General features: G+C 38.3%; 1 protein-coding gene across 1 annotated transcript; it reads right to left on the bottom strand.

The window, feature by feature from the left end:
• Positions 1 to 68: 68 nt before the first annotated feature.
• Positions 69 to 15,284, bottom strand: CCT8 (chaperonin containing TCP1 subunit 8). Its single transcript, XM_082840322.1, has 15 exons — positions 15,149 to 15,284; positions 12,665 to 12,755; positions 11,854 to 11,933; positions 10,251 to 10,400; positions 9,375 to 9,555; positions 9,201 to 9,262; positions 8,160 to 8,297; positions 6,825 to 7,003; positions 6,037 to 6,103; positions 5,872 to 5,959; positions 5,667 to 5,782; positions 4,818 to 4,889; positions 4,573 to 4,737; positions 4,139 to 4,258; positions 69 to 1,010 (listed from the first exon to the last, which is right to left on the bottom strand). Exons 1-15 carry the CDS (start codon positions 15,206 to 15,208, stop codon positions 933 to 935), a joined length of 1,647 nt encoding a protein of 548 aa, XP_082696448.1. The 5' UTR covers positions 15,209 to 15,284; the 3' UTR covers positions 69 to 932.
• Positions 15,285 to 20,508: the final 5,224 nt, after the last annotated feature.

Raw genomic sequence — 20,508 nt, 5'->3', positions numbered from 1 at the left:
AAGAGCCTTAAGAATACCAAACCTGTCTAAACTTCCTGTAAGGTTCTCTATTAGGAATTCCTTGATGAGTTTACCTAAGACCTAGTCAGCCATACTGCATCCAAATTCCTTTGAAATACCAAAAACAGTATAAAATTTCAAAATGTTACTCAAAGACCTTATATAACCAAAACATACAGTAGCACATGTTCTGTAAAATAAGTTAAATTAACTTTTTACTATGGTCTTTGCTTTTTTCAAAACTCCACTGTATAAAAACTGACTTGCTTCATTTATATGTCAGGAGGCATGTTTTCAGCTGCATCACAAGTATCTTTGTTCTTTGCTACCAGAATATATGTATTTTAAGTCAGCTATTTAACACATCATTTAATGTTACTGAAACAAGTCACCTCAGTCTTAGGGATTTTCAGAGCTGTGAAAAAATACATCTAGTCCAGGGACTGACAGACTTCCTATAGGTAGTAAATGTCTTAGGCCTAAGTAAATGTCAAGGCCTAAATGTGTTAGGCCTTGAAGGCCACTTGGTCTCTGTCACAGCTATGCAACTCTGCCATTCCCTTGTAAAAAGCAGCCATAGGCAATATATAAATATACCTGATCATGGCTGTGTTCCAATAAAACTTATGTATAAAAACAGGCAGCAGGCCAGATTTATATTGCCAACAGGCCCCTCATAACTTAGGTGACTTGCCTCAAGTGCCACAGTTCATTTCATTAACAAGGTTGAGACAAAACAGGTCATCCAGATCCAAGAACAGTGGTCCTCAGACAAAGAGGCTTTGATAGTAACAACATGTTTATTGTATCATCCAGCCGAGAATACAAGATAACACAAAACACTTCTTAATTTAGGAGAATATGAAAACATCAGGCAATTCCTAGAGTACTACTACAAACACAGCCTTCACCTACAGTAAAAATCTAGCCATTCACTCATTTTGGTCATCATCCCAGTCTTTCTTCCCACTTGGAGGCTTGGGCCCACCGGCTGGTTTTGCCATGATGATCTGCAAAACAAAATCCACACGAGTATACTTATAAACTCAAGCTCCAGAGTGAAGAGAAAGAATATTTCTCTATTACCCTGCTTCATTATTAGGCAATCATCACCAATGAGCAATCTGTTATTACACTGCATATGAAACACTAGCATATTGTTATTGTCCAGCAGGTGAGTTTTCTGCTTTTGTGGACATTAATAGCAACAAAATTCACACACATTAGCGAGGGGCATTCTAAGACATGCACTTCAACAACCCAATGCTCGGAATGTGAAAAATATCTGCATGCATCACTGGCATAAATCAGTCAGTTTGGCACTTGATTTGCTATTTATATATGAGATTCGTCTTGCCAACCATCTTTATCCCAATTTCCTTGTGGTTTAGAAGCTTTAGGTCCACCTGCCAGTTTTGCCATTATAATCTAAAGTGGTCGATACGTAAAATATATATAAAGTTCAACAATGACATTTTCTAGTACCTATAAATGAGAGCCATTCAAATACAGGAAATGTGTGTTCATAAACGAAAAAATCCAAGCACCTAGTTGCCTGGAAACATGCTAGAAGCCTCATTTATCTAGAATGCACTAATCCAGCATTTTCCAAGTATAATCATATAGCATGTTTAAAGGATTTATGTTTGGGCAAAAAAAAAAAAAAAAAGGTGTTGGGGGTGCGTGGTAGCTTTGGGCTCAAATAAATTGGGGAGAAGTTAAAGTCAGTTGGCTTTCCCCACAGTAGAACTGTAAAACTCTGATATACATTCTAAATCTCAAAATTGGATACAGTATTCACTGCTTCCCAAATTTATAATTAAGAGATCTTTCTGTATAACATCAAGGGGTTTGGCTTGAGTCTCATGCAACACAAACCGTAAAATATCTTCACCTTCAATAGATTTCCCACCCCTTTTCAGAAGCTGCTTTCATAAAGAAACCTAACCTGAAACTCTTGGAGGAACATTTTACCAAATGAGGATAAATTCAGATTGAATTAAAGGCAGTAAGTATAATTTTAGAACCCAAGTATAGTTTAAGAAAAAAGTACCTAAAAACAGTTCTCAAACTTTAGTGGGCATCACAATCACCTGAAGGGCTTATTTAAAACAGACTGATTCTTTCCAGAGTTTCACTCAGTGGGTCTGGGAATTTGTATTTTTATTAAGTTCTTCAGTGATGTGATGCTATTGACTAGGAGGCAATTTGAGAACTAGTGAAATAAACACTTGAACAAAATTATTCCAGCCCTACTACATTTTCCAATGCTTAAAACTTGATTTACAAGTCCTTTTCCAGAATATGTACTATGCAAAATAGGTACAACTATATTGAAGAGTGTTCATTAGACAGTTGGATGGGTTCTTCAGATACATATTTCATGTACAGAGTGCTAAGGGCACATAACAATGAACATCCTCCCCTAGGGTAAAACAAAACACAGCCTTCCCAGTTTAAAACCGAAATTCAGAAGTACCTGTGTGAGCAAGGCACTTACTTGTGTTATTAACATTACTGTCTTGCTTGGACACTGACATTCAAAAAGTTCCTTAGGAACTTCTACTATTAGAATTTCTGCTTACCTCATGCTTCAGTCTACTTAGCTTCTCCTGTCCCCTTATACTTTTGGTCCTCCTTTTTATTCTTAGCCACATGTTAACTTATAGAACAAACATTTCCTTAAGGCATTTAAACATTATCCTTGTTTAAAAACTCCAAAAACATATTCTTCCACTAAAAACTATTTGAGGCACTGATATAAAAATACACTATTAATAAATCCAGTACATAGATATCCAGTCTGATTATTTTCAATGTGTTGAAACTGGATCTCCAGGTTCCATTTTTGGTCATCTTACCTAAGAAAAAGTTCTTCCTTTACCGAAGTGAAATTTGTTTTGCTATAATTACAACCAACCGATCTGAGAATAAGTCTAATTTCCTTTCCATTTCTACCTAAAACTTGCTTCTATTAATTTGGCATGATTTTCATTTAATGGACTTATACTGTGCCCCTAGCAATTAAAATTTTCTACTCAGTATTTAAAAATTATTCATTGGTTAATAATCACTTCTAGAATTTTGTAGGAAAATACATTTCATTAAGTTTAGAAAACACCTTTTTGAAAAACTATGAATTCTGGTTTATCTGTGAATCCAAAGTATTCTTCACCACTTTTCTTCTCTGCCATAATTCCTCAAAAATATTGGCAGAAATACTATGATTTTTTATACCTTAAGATCTTAGTACCCCAAGACATAATCTGTCACAGAAGAAAAAAATTTAAATGCCAGGTCCTATCATCTCCACACTTCCTTGAAGGTGATACAGTAGTTCCCCCTTAGATGCCTTCCAAAAATCCCAGTGGATGCCTGAAACTGAGCATAGTAATGAACCCTATATCTGTGCTTTTTCCCATACATACATACCTATGATAAAATATATAAATTAGGCACAATAAGAGAATATCTGATTGGTAGCATCACTACTCTTGCACTTTGGGACCAGTAAGTAAAATATGTTGACCTGATAATCGAAATGGCTAACAGACAGTGCACACAGCGTGGATATGCTGGACGAAGAGATGATTCACGTCCTGGACCAGGACAGTGTGAGATTTCATCACATAGTATACTTATAATGGCACACAATTTAAAATTTATGAATTACTTATTTCTAGGATTTTCTTTCTTATATTCTAGGATTGCAGGTGACTTGTGGGTAAACTGAAACCACAGAAAGTAAAACTGCATATAAGGGAGGGAATACTGTAGTCTGCAATATCCGCCTCAGATCTTTATGGCCCTTCCATATTCCATCTTAAATTTCCTCTCTAGATTATGTGTACAAAGGTGTTCTTAGTCTAAAAAGTCTTGAAAACTATGAATCTGTATCAGATTTTACCCACTCCAGTTCCCAAATGGCAAAGGATTCTTTCACTGGCAAAATCTTCATTTTAAATTAGCTGAAATACATTCAAAACAATTTAAAACTGTAATAGAATTAAAACAATTTTTTTGGGGGGGGTACTTTGAATAGAATGAGAACTGTGCTATATTCTAGTTCCATGAAAATATACTTCCAACTACATAAAAATTAGTATTTTTAAAGATCAAAATTTCACTTCTCACTCACCTGATCCACTCTAAGTACAGTGACAGCAGCATTAGTAGCCAGTTTGATAGCCCAGTATTTTCCCAGGTAAGTATCTAGAACACCAGCTTCCAACATGTCCTTTACAGCAGGAACTTCAGCCTGTCAACACAAAACTATTTTTATTCTTTCACTTTAAATGTTTATGTGAAAATATCTGTACTCAATAGAAACATGGCTACTTAAATAAAACTAGAATAAGTAGCTAGGAAAAAGTACTACCTCATCTACACTATAAAACAAATTTTAATAAAATACTAAATTCTCTATCAGATAAACTATGAAAAAGCTAACTTATGAAAATCATTTGTTCACAAATCAGAACATTTTCTGATTTTCCTTTTAAACTTAATACGTCTATTTTTAGGTTGTGCATTCACAAAATAAAACAAGTTCATAGTGTTTTTTTCAAATACCTCAATATCTAATCCAACATTCTTATTTCCTTCTTGATGTACTGCATAAAGTTTAGAGATTACTTCATTGGCCTTAACTCCAGAGTTTTCCGCCAGTGCCCGGGGAATAGCTTCAAATGCCTCAGCAAACTTCTTAATGGCATACTGTTCAAGTCCAGGACATGTCTAAAACAAAAATGTGCTTATTACTCAATTTTATTCGAACAATGACAACAAAGTCAGTTTGTACATAGAAAGCCATATACCTCTCCATATGATGTGATCTGTTTGGCTAACTCAATTTCTGTTGCTCCACCTCCAGGTACAAGACGTTTATCCTATAATACGTAGTTTAAACAAAAAAACAACAGAAGTCACCAAGAAGCAATTTCCAGTTTTTTAAATCTTTTCAGATTCCAGTACTCCACCAGACTAGAGGTTTTAATCAGATTCAATTACAAGTTTTATAAAATTCAAATTCCAATTATGAATGTCATAAAAATGGCGTGATTTGAACCAACTACCTTACTGCACCATAGTGTCTGGTATATGAAAAAGGACCAAAGTTAAGAATGGGAACATCACTATGTGGTTATCTGTATTTCCAGATATAGCACTAAGAATAGTGCTGAAGCAACTGAAGGTATATTATAATTGAAAACCACCATAAACCATCTCTTTAAAACAGTTATATATAAAAAAAAAAAAGTCTTGGGCTTCCCTGGTGGCACAGTGGTTGAGTCCCCCTGCCGATGCAGGGGACGCGGGTTCACGCCCCAGTCCGGGAGGATCCTGCATGCCGCGGAGCAGCTGGGCCTGTGGGCCGTGGCCGCTGGGCCTGCGCGTCCGGAGCCTGTGCTCCGCGGCAGGAGAGGCCACAACAGTGAAAGGCCCGTGTACCACAGGGAAAAAAAAAAAAAAGAAGCCTTGATTTGCTATTTACTCCTTTTCATTTCATTTTAGAAAATTCATCAGCAACAAATACTTAAGTGGAGCCTTAAGGAGGAAGGTGCTTTGCTTTACACAAGCCATTCATTTTCAAGTTCTCAGAATGTCTGCCAACTGTGTTTTTGAGGATTTACAAATACTAAATTAAGATGAATGCTGATACTGACCCTTGTGAGAACTTTGAAAGTATTAACACCATCATCTACTGCCCTCTCTATATCATCCATCAGATTGTCTGTAGAGCCTCGAAGCACTATGGTAGAAATGGCACCATCTTCCTTTTCTGTCAATAAATTAAATATATTTGGCGATTAGTAAAAGCAAATGAACTCCCCACACTTCACATACATATAGTTTACCACTACTACTTACCATGCTTAAAAACCACCACCTGCGTATCTCCAACCTCTGAGAGGTAAACACTGTCACAATGTCCCATTTCTTCAAGGACAGGAGGAGTCTGCGAAAAAATGACTCTTGTAATAAAAATAATTCAAATAGGTTCAACTCTCTTTTAATATTGTCCAAAATACATACCAATCTAGGAAGAGCTGTAGCACCAACTGTTTTACATAATCTTCTGAGATCCCATTTTGAGTTCAGCCTTTAAAAAACAAAACAAAGACCTTAACAGAAGTTTTAGTTCCATGAGATACCAAAGTAAAACACAAGAGATTAAACAGGAAACTGTACATTGGGCCTCAGGTCACCTTCTTTTGACCCTGAAGGTTCAAGCTCAGAATGGGTCTGGACTGCACTGTGCAATCCAGTCACAGGTGTTTAGGGCATTATTCTAGAACTGGGAGAGTTCCAGTCTCCTTAGGATGTCAAGGATTCATAGTTCTGAAATACTAAGGAAGCCCTGGTACACAGAAAACTTTTGCTTTACTTTGGGCAACTGCACGTTCCATGAGGAGAAGAGTGATTTACTCTGCACGTTATATTATGTGCTCGGAGAGGTGGGAACGGGTGGGTGAACTGTCTAGTGTAAGCCACAAACGTGTTCATAAATTTAAAGCTATGTTCCTGACCCCACGCTCCAGCTGGCAGTGTGTACCAGGTCTGTGTCTGGTCTCTTAAGCTCCTCCCTCTCCCTCTTCAATTAACATCTGCTAACTGGTCCTTCAGCTCTCGGCCTAAAGGTAAGTTTTCTCAGATCTGCTTCCTGTTCCCCTAGATCAAGTTAAGTCCTCTTGCCATGCAATCTAATACCTCATACTTTCCCCCTTTTAACAGTCTTCATGTTGTGTTGAATTTATCTGCTTGGTGTTTCACCACTCGAAGCCATTTACAATCCAGGTTAATAGAATGCAGTCCCCTCTTACCTCACCAACATGATATTGTATTTGTTTGCATAATGAAGAGCCATGTCTGCCACTTTGCCACCTGTTACGACGACATTTGCACCACTACCAGCAATAGCTCTGACTTGCGTATCCATGAGGTTTTCTTCTCCCTTACTAAAATTCATCAATTCTTCAGCAGTCTTTATCAATACCGTTCCCTAGCAAAATAAGTAAGGATTTTCTTTAAAACCATTTCACCACGTTGCTGTTCAAAGTCACAGAATAACACTTTATTGAAGAAATAATTTAAAGATTTGGGAGAAAAATATGAAGATAAACATAAACATGAAGCAGAATACAAAATTTGTATGAAATTAACAAATTCAGCTTGTTCCTAGACCAATGCCCCTGCCCCCAACACTGATGCATTTGCTCTTTGACAGGCACTTTGATGGAAAAACTGGAGAAATACACTGTACTTTTAGATGTTAGACAGGTATCCTGACATCTGTCTTCTGATGAATGTCAACCAAAAGAATGTTGTGGTTCTCAAACTTTTTCTAAAACGTGGACTAAGTGACCAGCCCCACCCCACCCCACCCCTGCAAAACTTCAAAAACCGTCCACAACTCAGATTTCAAGAATTCTTGGGATGCAATCAACAGTGACCTATAAACATATACTTCAAACTTCTTAACATGTGTTTTTAAAAACAAACTTCAGGGACTTCCCTGGTGGCGCAAGGGTTAAGAATCCGCCTGCCAATGCAGGGGACACGGGTTCGAGCCCTGGTCCGGGAAGATCCCACATGCCAAGGAGCAACTAAGCCCGTGAACCACAACTACTGAGCCTGCGCTCTAGAGCCCGGGAGCCGCAACTACTGAGCCCACGCACCTAGAGCCCATGCTCCGCAACGAGGGAAGCCACCGCAATGAGAGGCCTGTGCACCACAATGAAGAGTAGCCCCCGCTCGCCGCAAGTAGAGAAAGGCCGCACGCGGCAATGAAGACCCAACACAGCCAAAAATAAAAATAAATTTGTTATTAAAAAAATTTTAATGAACAGCACACACTCATTTTCTTCACTGAACATTTAACCTGCTGAATTGTGTAAGTTCTACTAGAAGTCAAGAGCTGTTTATTAGAATATAAACAATACTGTCATCATCTAATGTTCCAAGTTTTGTACTTAGTATTTGAATTAGATATTCAAATATAAGTCTGATTAAAAAATAAACATGACCCGGCAATTTTCAATAATTATGCAGTATTCACTGGATTAAGAGGAAACTCTACCTCAAAATTTTAGAATCATTAAAACTATCTGAAAGGATAACCGCAAATTTTTACCTTTAAGGTTCTGAAATCTACATACCTTAGTTTCTGTTATCATTCCATCAAAAGGACAAGAGTACACTGCTATTTTTGCATCTTTGACAGATGTTACATCACCTTCAGTTTCCTTCTTAAAAACCATGCCATGCAATACTGAAGAGGAATGGATACCAGAGCCCTAAGGAGTTGGATATCAAAATCACCAGTGATTTCATGAAAATAATATCAGGGCTAATTTGTTGATTCTGCATGCACCAAAAATATTCATTTCTAAATAATATAATATACAAAGGCAGTGACTCCTGGGGATGAGTAGGGTGGTGGACATAAAGCATACCAGTCTGCTCAATGCAGGAATCACTGTGGCAACGAGCCACTGTTATGGACGGGGGTCCTTCAGTGTACTGGGAAGAATCAAAGAACAACTGCTCTAAGCCATTCACTCACTCTGTACCAATGTACCAGGCAGAATAGGGATCAAAGCCAAGTTTCTGATTTCACAAGCTTACCATGTAATGGCGAAGGGGAAGGCAGTGCATGGATAAAGTCAGAAAACACCCAGCACGTATATTAATACACATACATTTACAGCTAACACATGTACTAATGTAAGCTAAACTCAGCTACATTAACAATCACATGTGTAAAATCACTACAGTTATAGGTTTTACTGCATCAAGCACCATATTTTTATCAAATACATACTCTTTAAATATTAAAAGTATGAATTTTATCATTAGAGAGCAACAGAAAAACTTGAACCTCATTCAAAATTGCCTTCTAAGCTCATTTTTATAAGTCAGCATATATCAAGATTGCAAATAATATTTTGTTTATGCACTATTCTCAACCTTCCAGCTATCATGGAAAAATGATGACTTAAGAAGGTAATATGTTGATATCCTTTTAAATTTAACAAGTGGTGTATTACAATCTAGCAATATCCAAATGCTACAACAAAGGCAGGAAGTCCTAAGTGCCTAAAACCCACAAGATAAAATTTAGATTAACAGAAATTTTTTTTTTTTGCAAAAAAAAATCTGATCTATCTAGATAACATTAATGCATTTTCTAAACTTACCAGAATCTTACAAACTCTGATATTATCAACATTGAAGTGGCCAGAGTCAGGAAAAATAGATACTGTTAAGAAAACGAGACATATCAAAAGATATGTTGGGACAACAGAGAAAATATCTTAATCACATTAAGACATTTTAATTTTGGATCTTTTCATTTACTGATATTTACTCACCACAGGCCTGAGCAATAAGTTTGGCCAGAAATGCTTCATTACCATATTGTTTACTCATTATGGAGGTATGAAGTAGAGATGACACTTCATCAACATCCCGAAGATTTTTTGCAGAACAACACACCAAGTCAGGAAGAATCTCATGGGCTTTTTTGCAGGCTATTTCATAACCTTCTATGACCTTAAATGTAAAAAGCAAAAATGTTTCTTCAAAAGATGTAATTTTTTTTTTTTTTTTTTTTTTTTTGCGGTACGTGGGCCTCTCACTGTTGTGGCCTCTCCCTTTGCGGAGCACAGGCTCCAGACGCGCAAGCTCAGCGGCCATGGCTCACAGGCCCAGCCGCTCTGCGGCATGTGGGATCTTCCCGGACTGGGGCACGAACCCGTGTCCCTTGCATCGGCAGGCGGACTCTCAACCACTGCGCCACCAGGGAAACCCAAAAGATGTAATTTTGACATGACTTAATAAGGTAGCTTATTTTGGTAACCCAATGAATACCAATCTTTATTTTCAATAGAAAAAAACAAAGCACACTTCCAGAATAACATTCACGGCACAGCCTACTATTTAAGGGTGCAGGCTTTGGTGAGAGCCCAAATTTGAATCCTAACTGCCATCACTGGCTACTTGCGCAAGGTTTTTCTAACTTAAGGCTCACTTTCCTTATCTGAAACAAAACAGGATTACTTCTAATAGGCCCCACTCATAGGGTTCTTGTAAGGATAGAATGAGATACTGCATGTGAAGCATATGTACTACAATGCCTGGCACAGAGAAAACTGCTCAAAATCAGCTATTACTAATGACTTTTATTTAGTAGGTATATATACATAAGCAAATATGAAACAGGGGTAGATTATAAAATGAACACTCACCTCTGAAACTGACAGGCCGAGTCTCAGAAGCTCTTCAGCTAATTCTAGAAGAGCTCCAGCAAAAACCAGAACAAAGTTTGTGCCATCTCCAACCTCTTGCTCTTGCATGTGAGAGGCCATTACAATCATTTTTGCAGCAGGATGCTGTACCTGACAGAAGGGGTTTGAATTTGAATATCAAGCTAAAACATTTGATCCTTAAAGCAAAATAAAATTGTTCATTTCCATTTCTTCTTAAATTAATAGACTCCAATCTCCCTATGGGTGATACCTGTCAGACAGACAGGTAACTGTCTGACAAGTAACAGTTACCTGTCAGACAGGTAACTCATGTGATCACACTGCTACACACTACTTATAGTGTAGTCACAAGAAGACAATCCAAGTCCACCTAGGCCTATGAACACGAATGCATCACCATAAATGACAATAACTTCACAGGCACTTTCTTTTAATGGTCAGTCACCCAGTATGTACACCTGCATACATAAGGTTCATAACTTTATTATATATTCACTAAATTAAAAAACAAAGTAATTCCAACCACTAAACCTAAGGCACTTTTAAAAAAGGCTTCAGAAGTGCTAAAATAGATGTCATTTAACTTCATCACAAGTCTCAATTTTTATGTATTCTTTTTGTAAGGGGTTATCAATTATGGTTTAAAAGGAGGGGAATATAAAACATTTCTTAAAAACAGCATATCAAAATTTTAAGTGATCGTTTCTTAGGATTTACATGCTTTTTATGAAATAATCAGAGTAACAGCTGATAGCACTGAGAAAACTAAAAAGCTGACATTATAGTTTATTATGAGGACAGTATCCCCGTCACACTTGAACAACTCCTGAGAACATCACAGAGTACAACATTCACATTCACAATAAGCCCCTCTATAAATATCTTGTGGAATTAAATTTGTTTTGTTCAATATTATTACTTCAAGACTATACTGTTATTTAAGAAGTTGAAGAAATGTTAACTTATCTATGGAGTTCTGTCTAAAAGCATTAAGCTCTGGTGCTTTAAGAGCTAAGTTCAAGAAAATTCCCTGAGATTGAACATATGCTTCAATTAGCAGCTGGCTGAGGAATGGTGCTCTATGTGTTCAGGTGCCAGGCTGTCCTCATACCTCGGCTGGCAGTATCTATTCTACAGATTCTATAACATCAAAACTGCAGGTGAACAAAGCAAAATTCCACAAACTGATTGTTTTATCTTCACAAAGACAATTAAAAACAAAAACACACCACTATTTTCAAGTATCAGATGTTTCTACATTATGGAATAATTCACTTCAGTGTTACACTCTACAGAACAAGACAACATATTCAATTTGATATGATTACGAGCAAATATATTTTTTATCACAACCAATCATTCCATAAATTAATAATTTAGGAGATTTAAAATTTGAGTTGCTAAGATGTTAAACATAAAGAGGACTCTTTATAATTAGGAAAATCTGTATAATGAATTTTCAAGTTGGGAATTAAAAAATCCCTTATTATTCAATTTGAAATAAAGGTTCTTTTACATTAAAATATACTGAATTTTTGATGTCACCAAAACATTTCTTGGCTTTTTTAAAGAAATAACTTACTTCTAGCTCTCTTAAAACAGTTGCTGCATCATTTGTCACAAACAACTTCTCCAGGTGGTTGATAATCATTTTGTTCATTCCTCAAAAATAACAATTAGAAAAAGAAATCCATTATTACTCAAACCCTTCTCCAAATACTGGGAAAATCTAGTCAAGAAATATAAATTTATATCCATTCCTAAAAATAACTTTGTAAGAACTCAAAACATATTATCTATTCTTTAAGGTTATCTCATAGCCCTACGGCTTTGCCTGACTGCACACCTGTACTCTTTCCTTTTTAATCTCTGATAATGTTTATTAGCGAGGATGCCAATTTTGTCATATTTTTATTCAATCAACACAGCATATTAACATGTACAAAGACTAAAATAATCTATTTAAAAGTACACTTATTTTTTTGCTTATTCCATAAATCTGTATCAATTAATTCAGTCGATGGTAGGAGACAAGAGAGAATTTTTCTCCCTTAAATTATAATGTCGCTCTATGTAAAAGATCTGTTCCACATCTACAACCGTGAACACTAGGTACTGCCTCAATGGTGAAAGCACTATAACTTTTCTATCCTCTCAATAGGACAAAACGTAACATTTGGATTCCAACTTTTCTAAAAAGATATGAATTGCTGACTAAAGATTAGAAACACTGTACTGGTGTCACTGAGCTATGAAATAAATTTCAATGCCATACTATATTATGGCGAAAACTCTCAATTTACATATAATATCCTCAGAACAAGTTTGAAAGAGCTAGTGCACAAAATTCTATTACAGTACTGTATCTTTTAAAACATGAATTTAGAAATTACCATTTGGTCCATATGCTGTACGAGTTGTCTGGGCAAGCTCCTTGCAAGCCTGTATGTTCCTGTACACAGCCTCTTCCAACCCTGAAAAATGCTGTCAAAAAAAACTTCTGATTAGGCAGGACAGTGAATCTCAATAATTTCTTCATCTGTAAAATGGGGTAATATAATAGTACCTGTTTCAGAGGATTGTTAAAACTATCAAGCAAGATTTATATATGTAAAGTATGATGCTTGGTATTCACAAATGATCCATAGATTTGTCCACTAGTTGAATGAATAAAGCAAGACATTTTTAGGGACCACAGGTACCTACTTACACATCAAAACATAAAACCTGTAATTTTTTTAAAATGTAGTGAAAAGTGCAGGGAAGAGTGCTAAGATTGATTAGAGAAAGCAAATGAGCTCTTGCAGATAAAAATACCTTTTCAGAGTTTATCAGTACTTTCTAAAAGTCGAAATGTGGTCATGAATATTTATTGTGTTAAAACCTGAGCATTGTAAATCCAGCAGTTCTATGTTCACTGGGAATTAACATATCTGCCTCATAAATTTTTAGGAACCAAAGCATACAGATTTTGAATGCTCATTTGAACTGCAATATAATTCCAACACGCACACATTGAAAACTACTGAATTGGTCACAGTACTAAAATTCTCAAGTTTTACACTGGACTTCTTTTAGACTTAGAATTTACCTGTGGTCTCAGATAAATTTCAAGAGCCTACTGTTCATGTGAACATTTTTCTAGAGCTGCTTTGCCCAAGAGAGTAGCCACTTGCCACAAGTGGCTATTTAAATTTTAAGTAATTAATTAAAAATTCAGTCCCTCAATTGCACTAGGCACAACTCAAGTGCCCAGTAGCTACTTGTGACTAGTGGGTACCATACTGGACAGTCCTGATATAGAACACTTCCATCACAGCAGACAGACAATACTGTTCTAAAGATCTCCTGCCTTACATTGTTTTTCCCCCATCCCCATTCTCTGAGGAACAGTCATCTCTGATCATAAATTAGATCCTGTCAAACCCTTTAATGACTTCCCATCACTTAGGAAAAAATGTAAAGCCCCTGTCAGGGATAAATGTGTAGGCACATTCTAACCCTTGCCTACAACTCTTCTCAATTCATCTCTTACCGTTCCGTTGGTAAGCTTCAGCCCTATTACCTTTCTTGCTTTCTTTTAGCAGGTGACACTCATTCCATCCTCAGGGCCTTTGTACTCACTGGTCCCTCAGCCTGGAACACTTCTGCCTTTAATCTTCGCCACTAAGCACAGAGCTGAGAGTTCTTTCCTGAACATCTTAATTGTTCTATCTACCCCAACCCTTCCTTTTTAATTTTTTTTTAGAGGCAGATTTTATTTCCTTTATCATTATTTGAAATTATCCTTTTTGTTCATTTGGCCATTTATTATTTCTGCCTCAGAAAAATAAAAACCATGGACGTTCTTCAGCCTTTTAAAAAAGTGAGCAATGTCATTTTCAGCGAAGCTCTTTCACCAATATTTACATTAAACCTTGATATTTACTATATTCACAACATCCCAAAAGTGCATCATGCCAACAAGAACCTAGTTCCCTAAACCTGTTACCATAAATGGAACCACACTATCTACATACCTTTAACTAAGCACAGAAAATATGGGGGACAAATAAAGGAACACTACCATTTGAACACAAGAGACACATTTATCAGTAGTGCTTTAAGATATTTTTAAAAAACTAAGCTTCTGAAATTACGTCCAAGATCTCGCCATAAAACAAAGCAGTTTTTATTTAGGCCAGGGTGTCACTTACCTTGTGGGTTACAACTGTGATCGTTACAACCCTTTTCGACCAATCTGCTCAATTTAATAATGAGAAAAGCAAGACCCAGAGGGATAAGTTTTACATCAAGCTAGCTAACCTAAGTTGCGACCAGAATCCATTCGCATTGTAACCACTGTTTATCCTACTATAACGCACTGCTTCTGCGAACTAAATGGGGAGCCTGCTGTTTCTCATTTAGAAAAAACTTGCCAAGACAGGCCTTTGTCCCTCTCTTAACCGCACCACCCACTCCCCGAACTGTGGCAATCGGCTTCGCAGTTCCCAAAGCAATTTCACCTACGTTCTTTCACCTGTGTCGCCTTCTAAAGGAGAGACTCATCACCCCCGTTTTACGAATGGAAATAAAACGCAGGAGCGGCCTTACATCTGTCCGACAACCAAGTACAGAACGCGGTGTCTGCGGCCTCGTCCCCCACTCGCCGTCTCTGCCCGCTCGACCCTCCCCGGCGTCCGTAAAGAACCAAAATGCCCGCGGGCCTGCGCGGCAGAGCCCTCCCGAGAACACCTCCCTTTCTGGAATCTTCTCTCCCTCCGACCGCAGTGTCGGGGGAGCACGCCCGGCCCGTTAGTACACCCTTCTCCTTCGCCGCGGCCGCCGCTGCCCTACGCCGACTCTCCCACCTCACTCCTCCTTTCTCCTTTCCTTACCTTCGCTCCCTCCTTGAGCATCTGGGCAAAGCCCGGGGCCTTGGGGACGTGGAGAGCCATGACCACTACACACGGAGCAGTTCACGCGCCCGCTCAGACTATCCGAGAGGAAGCGAGGAGCGCGCACAGCCTCCTGGGAACGCAGCGTGCGGCGGCTTCACGCTCCTCCTCTCTCTCCAGCCGAGTCCGCCCCTTCCCCCAGCCGCCTGGACTGAAGCTTCGCGAGAAGGAGCACTTTGAGCAGTCAGAACTGACTTGACGATCCTCGATCTGGTCGATCGATCGGGCGGGTCGCGGAGCGCGCCATCTGTCTTCCGGCCGACGCACGCGCAGCCAGCCGGGCCGTTGTGGCACGCTGGCGATTTTTCCCTTTGACTAGGCTCGGTGCTCTGGACGTTTGAATTCTGCTGGTTCTGACCTGGAAGCCACACCTCCCAAGATTACCTTACTTGTAATCTTGCAGACCCTCGCATAACATTGGGGCAGGTGTGCGCCGCCCCCCCCCTTTTTTTTTAACCAAGGCAGGGCACCTGCCTTCATCCCCAAAATCTATTCGTTGAGCGTGTGCTCTGACTTGGGTGCTGTAGCAGCTCTGGGGACTTGAAGGTGATAATTAAAATCTGTAAGGATAACTGTATACTGAGTACTCCTATGTGCCAGGCTCTGTTACTTGTTTTATGTGCGGTATCTTAGCTAATGGTCAATCTTACGAGTTAATTCTTATTATTTACATTTGGTAGAAGGGGAATTTGCAATTTACAAACGGTAATTTGTACGAGATCACAGCGCTAGTAATGTTAAAGCTAGGATTCCTACCCAGATCAGATTGACTGCAAAATGCACGTTGTTAACCAACTACCTTCCTCTTTCCTGGAAATATAACTCCCCTTTACTCTCCCAGAATCCTTTGAAACCTGACCTCTATGTCATCCCACATCAGCACGTGACTGATTTCAAAAGAATTGAATGGTAATAGAATACTTTAAAGAATAATTTCACACGGTGAAAGTAATCCACTCTCCTTGTAGAAAATATGGAAAACGTGAGCAGAACGTTTGACTTGTCTTTTGTTCTTTGATTGGACACTTGCAAATGACTTATTTTCCTTAACTTGGGACTGATTTAATGTGTCTTAAGGAATAATCACGTGTCAAATGTATTATAACATTCTAATGAGCACTTAACATACATAATTATTAAAAAAATACTTTTGCCACCTCAAAGCAAGTGGTATGTGAACCACCTGTTGGGAAACATTACAAGAGATCAGTGATTCTCAAAGGGACAATACAAGATCTTCTCATGGATTAGCTAAGAAATAAATAAAATCTCATTCATCTAACTCAAAGAGAGCATTGCTTATAAATATAACCAACAACAATAACAACAAAAACTGAAAGGGATTAAAGACGACACTTGATGAAATTTTAATAAAAATGATTGTCTCAAGTCTTGATAAGGACCATTGAAGATAACTTGAGGATAAAACTATTGATGAATCGAGTTTCCGTGGAAAATTTATAATAAAAAATGGATCTTAATTTTAGTAAATTAAAAAGGAAATGGAAATCTGTATGGTAATTTATCAAGAATTAAATTGATTTAATTGCTAAGAAGACTGCTTTTTAGATAAAAATTCATTTATTTTGTATTATTTGGGTTAGATGGTATATTCATAATTACAGAATCAAAACATCAAGGGCAAAATTTCCACTGGCTCCAAATAGTAGGTCAAATATTCCTCACCCAGTATAGAAAATAAACACAAATCCTCAATGTGGCTTCAAGGACTAAGTTCTGGTCCCTGCTTTCAGCACATGTATCTTTGCCCTCTTGGCCTTAGTTTATCTCTGTTTCTATGGCTTCCACCAAGGTGGCACCTGATTCTCTTTACCTCTTTCAACTGCTTTTTCTTCTTTCTACATCTTAGCTTTGGCTGGCATCCTTTTCTCTGTGTCTCTTAGTTTCCTGACCCCCTTCAGGTTGGCCTCAGTGTGTTTCATACTTAAACATACCAAGAAAAAAATCTGGTTCATTCAATTTATTGCCATCTAACGAAAAGCCCCCAGGTCCTGTCAAATTCTCATCAAGGATACTACAAATCTCTATGGCTGCCTTGCATGAAGCAAGAATTCCTGGTGCACTTAATGTTGACCAGGGGGCCAGGATCATCTGTGACCTTAGTGTAAGGAATGCTTTGTGGCTGTTTTGTATGAAAATGAGCTGTACGTGGCCAACATTCAGAGTTTCATCAGTAGTCTAGTCAGTCTGTCCAAGGCTATGCTGTAGTTAGTAGCTCTCCTAAAGCTTTCTGGATCAGGGCAAAGTAAAAAGTAATGAACTGTATAGTTAGTTAATTACTCCCTGGTTATTACCATTCTGAGAATGGAGATCTTGGACAGGATGAAAGTGATCATTTCCCCCTTACTTTAAATGTTGGCTTAGTTGTCCCAGTGACTATTGGTGCCTGGCCATGATTGAGCTGGTTAGGTTATGGGGATGAGAAAGGTGAAATGGAGTGAGACAGTGCATTTAAATTCTATTAGTGATGCCTTAGATCTCTGAAGGTTGATGAAATCTTGTAGAGGACTTCAGAGAGAAGTTTCCCTTCAGCTGTTATGAATGGATTGTCGATAAACTAAAACTGTGTTTATCAGTCCCTCTTTTAGTAAAATTAGAAGTTACTGCCTTAGTTCCTCTGATGGATGTGCTAGACTGGCACACTTGTGCAGTCCTGTATTGCAGAGGCCAGAGAGCTGAAATTATTTCCCAGGTTCCCTTGCTGTTATGGTTCAGGATAGAAATAAGTCTCCACCAGTAAGATACCTTCATGTGAGGGTTTGAAGGTGGTAGGGAGACAAAGTCTATTTTCAAGCTGCTCTGGTAGTTCTTCCAGCAAGCAGAATTATGAGAGGATGCTGTTTTGGCATTACTATTCCAGTAGTTACTCTGTGTGGAGGGGCAGCTGTGGCGATAGCAAAGGCTTCTTATCCTGTCTTCCTGCTCTCTGCATCACAGCTGTGGTGGTGTGTTCTTGATCTCAGGCTGTCCAGTGGTGATTCCTCATTCCCACCTTTCTGATCATACAGAAAGTATGGCTTCCAAGGTGGGTCAGTTCTGTGACATCTGGGGTTTATTCTTGGAGGCCCACCTGAGAACTTGTTTCTCCATCCATCCATGGTAGATTTTTTTGTTTTTCTTAGAAGATGTTGGGGGTAGGAGTTTATTAATTAATTTATTTATTTTTGCTGTGTTGGGTCTTCATTTCTGTGTGTGGCAAGCAGGGGCCACTCTTCATCGCAGTGCGTGGGCCTCTCATTATCGCGGCCTCTCTTATTGCAGAGCACAGGCTCCAGACGCGCAGACTCAGTAGTTGTGGCTCACAGGCCTAGTTGCTCCGCGGCATGTGGGATCCTCCCAGACCAGGGCTTGAACCCGTGTCCCCTGCATTAGCAGGCAGATTCTCAACCACTGCACCACCAGGGAAGCCCCCATGGTAGATTTCTGAAGCATCTGATTCCTTGTATGAAAACCCTTTCTGCTTCTAAAACCTAGAGTGGTTTCTGTTTCCTACACGGGATGCTGATTGAGACAATTCCTGTGTTTATGATTGTTAGGAAGCTAAAAACAGTCACGGCCAGGCTTGTGAGCTAACATGTGAGATGAAATTCAGAAGTCATTCAGGATCTTGCCAAAACTAATTTTTACTCTTGATTTAAAAAAAAAATGGTTTTTAAAAATCAATTCTTTTTGGCTGGCCCAGAACTGAGAGTCAGAAAAGATTTTGAGATGAATCTGATGAAGAAGATTGAGGAAGGCCCAATATCGAGGAAGATTGAGGAAGGCTCAATATCGAGGAAGACTGAAGAAGGCCCAATATCAAGTGATATGAGATACCACCCTTTTTCTCATGTTTATAATTTGAAATAAATTGCTTCTCTCTAGTACATGCAGAAAACATTTCTTTTCATAGTCTTACTGATTAAAAAGGTTAAATTAAATATGCTACCCAGTGAAGATTTTCTGTTATTAAAATTGTTTATGGTCTGCTAGTAACTAGCCTTTCTAACTTTGTTCTAATGGATCAGAGTATAGCATATCACTCCCCACCTTCCCCCCTTCTGGAAAAAATAGATTATTTATTATCTGAATTATGGCTTTATCAGATCACTTTTTTTTTTTTTTTTTTTTTTTTTTTTTTTACATTTTAGCCAGTTTCCCATGACAAATTGCAAACCGGATTTCTCAAGCTAGTATTTTAAGCAAGGAGCAAGATTTTGACAAGGCTATTCCACAGTAAACTACTTTTTCCTTTCAGTATGTTTTATGCAGAAATTTTCAAGAACAAGATAAGATTGTTTATAGCTTTTATTGCTCTTTACTCAGTATTTGACTCTGTGGTTAGGAACCAGGTGTAGCCTAAACTGTGTAATATTGAGCTTTTAGTCCTGATTCTTATGTAGAATTTACATCTTTAACACCAGTGCAAAGATCTGGGTTTGGAAGGACAGTCTCCTGAAAAGTAATTATTTCAAGATGAGTAAAATAGAGATTTTTGACTACCCCCTTTCCTTTTACTTGTTTCTTAAGATTCAGTATTACTTTTAGATAAGCCAGTTGAATCCCTCCCTACTCCCCCGAGAGTAAAAGTAATACATATTATCTGCTAATATCATCAAGCTCTAGAAATGACTTTACCAGCTCTTGATTCTCTTTTCCATTACCTAAAGGATTAGCTTAAGTTCAGGCACTGTAGCTGTTAGCAACTGCTGTATCAGTTAGCAAAAACAAACCACTCCACAACTTAGTGGCTTAAAGCAACAGCCACTAATTATTCCTCACAAACCTAGGACTGGTTGGACACTTTGGCTGATCTGGACCAGATATTGCTGTATTAGGTGGGGATTGCTTATGTATCTGCGGTCAGCTGGCAGGTGGACTGAGCATTGGCAGGTCAGGAGGCCTCAATTGGGACAGTCCTCATGCTTCAGCAGGCTACCTCGACTGGTGCTGATGGAAATGAGGGTTCCAAGAAAGCAAGCAGAAATGTGCAAGTACCTTGTCAAATTTGCTACTATCCCGTTGGCCAAAGTAGGTCATAAGGCCAAGCCCAGAGTCAGTGTAGGAGGGCAGTATCAAAGAGTGCAGGCACAAGGAGCATGAAAATTGAGGACAATAGTGCAGTCAATCTACCATAGCTATTCAACCCCAACTATCCTTTTTGCAAGTTTTCCAATATTGATTTTCTTTGTATTCAACAATTCCACTCAGAAAGTTATCTTAGGAAAATATCAGAACCAATTTACCTTGTAGGATTCACTAGAAAGCAACATTACTTAAATTAAAATTTTCTTTTGGTG

Source organism: Leucopleurus acutus (genome assembly GCF_964270905.1).
Source record: "Leucopleurus acutus genome assembly, chromosome: 5".
Classification (NCBI taxonomy): domain Eukaryota; kingdom Metazoa; phylum Chordata; class Mammalia; order Artiodactyla; family Delphinidae; genus Leucopleurus; species Leucopleurus acutus.
This window is presented reverse-complemented; position numbering and strand designations above follow the sequence as displayed.

What these genes read in the sequence shown, in the direction of transcription:
- CCT8 (XM_082840322.1), bottom strand. Translation starts at nt 15,208, where the DNA reads ATGGCTCTCCACGTCCCCAAGGCCCCGGGCTTTGCCCAGATGCTCAAG. An exon ending in TCGGCCTGTCAGTTTCAGAG is followed by an intron (nt 9,556 to 10,250) that starts GTGAGTGTTCAT and finishes TTTACATTTAAG; the next exon opens with GTCATAGAAGGTTATGAAAT. An exon ending in CTACAGCTCTTCCTAGATTG is followed by an intron (nt 5,960 to 6,036) that starts GTATGTATTTTG and finishes ATTTTTTCGCAG; the next exon opens with ACTCCTCCTGTCCTTGAAGA.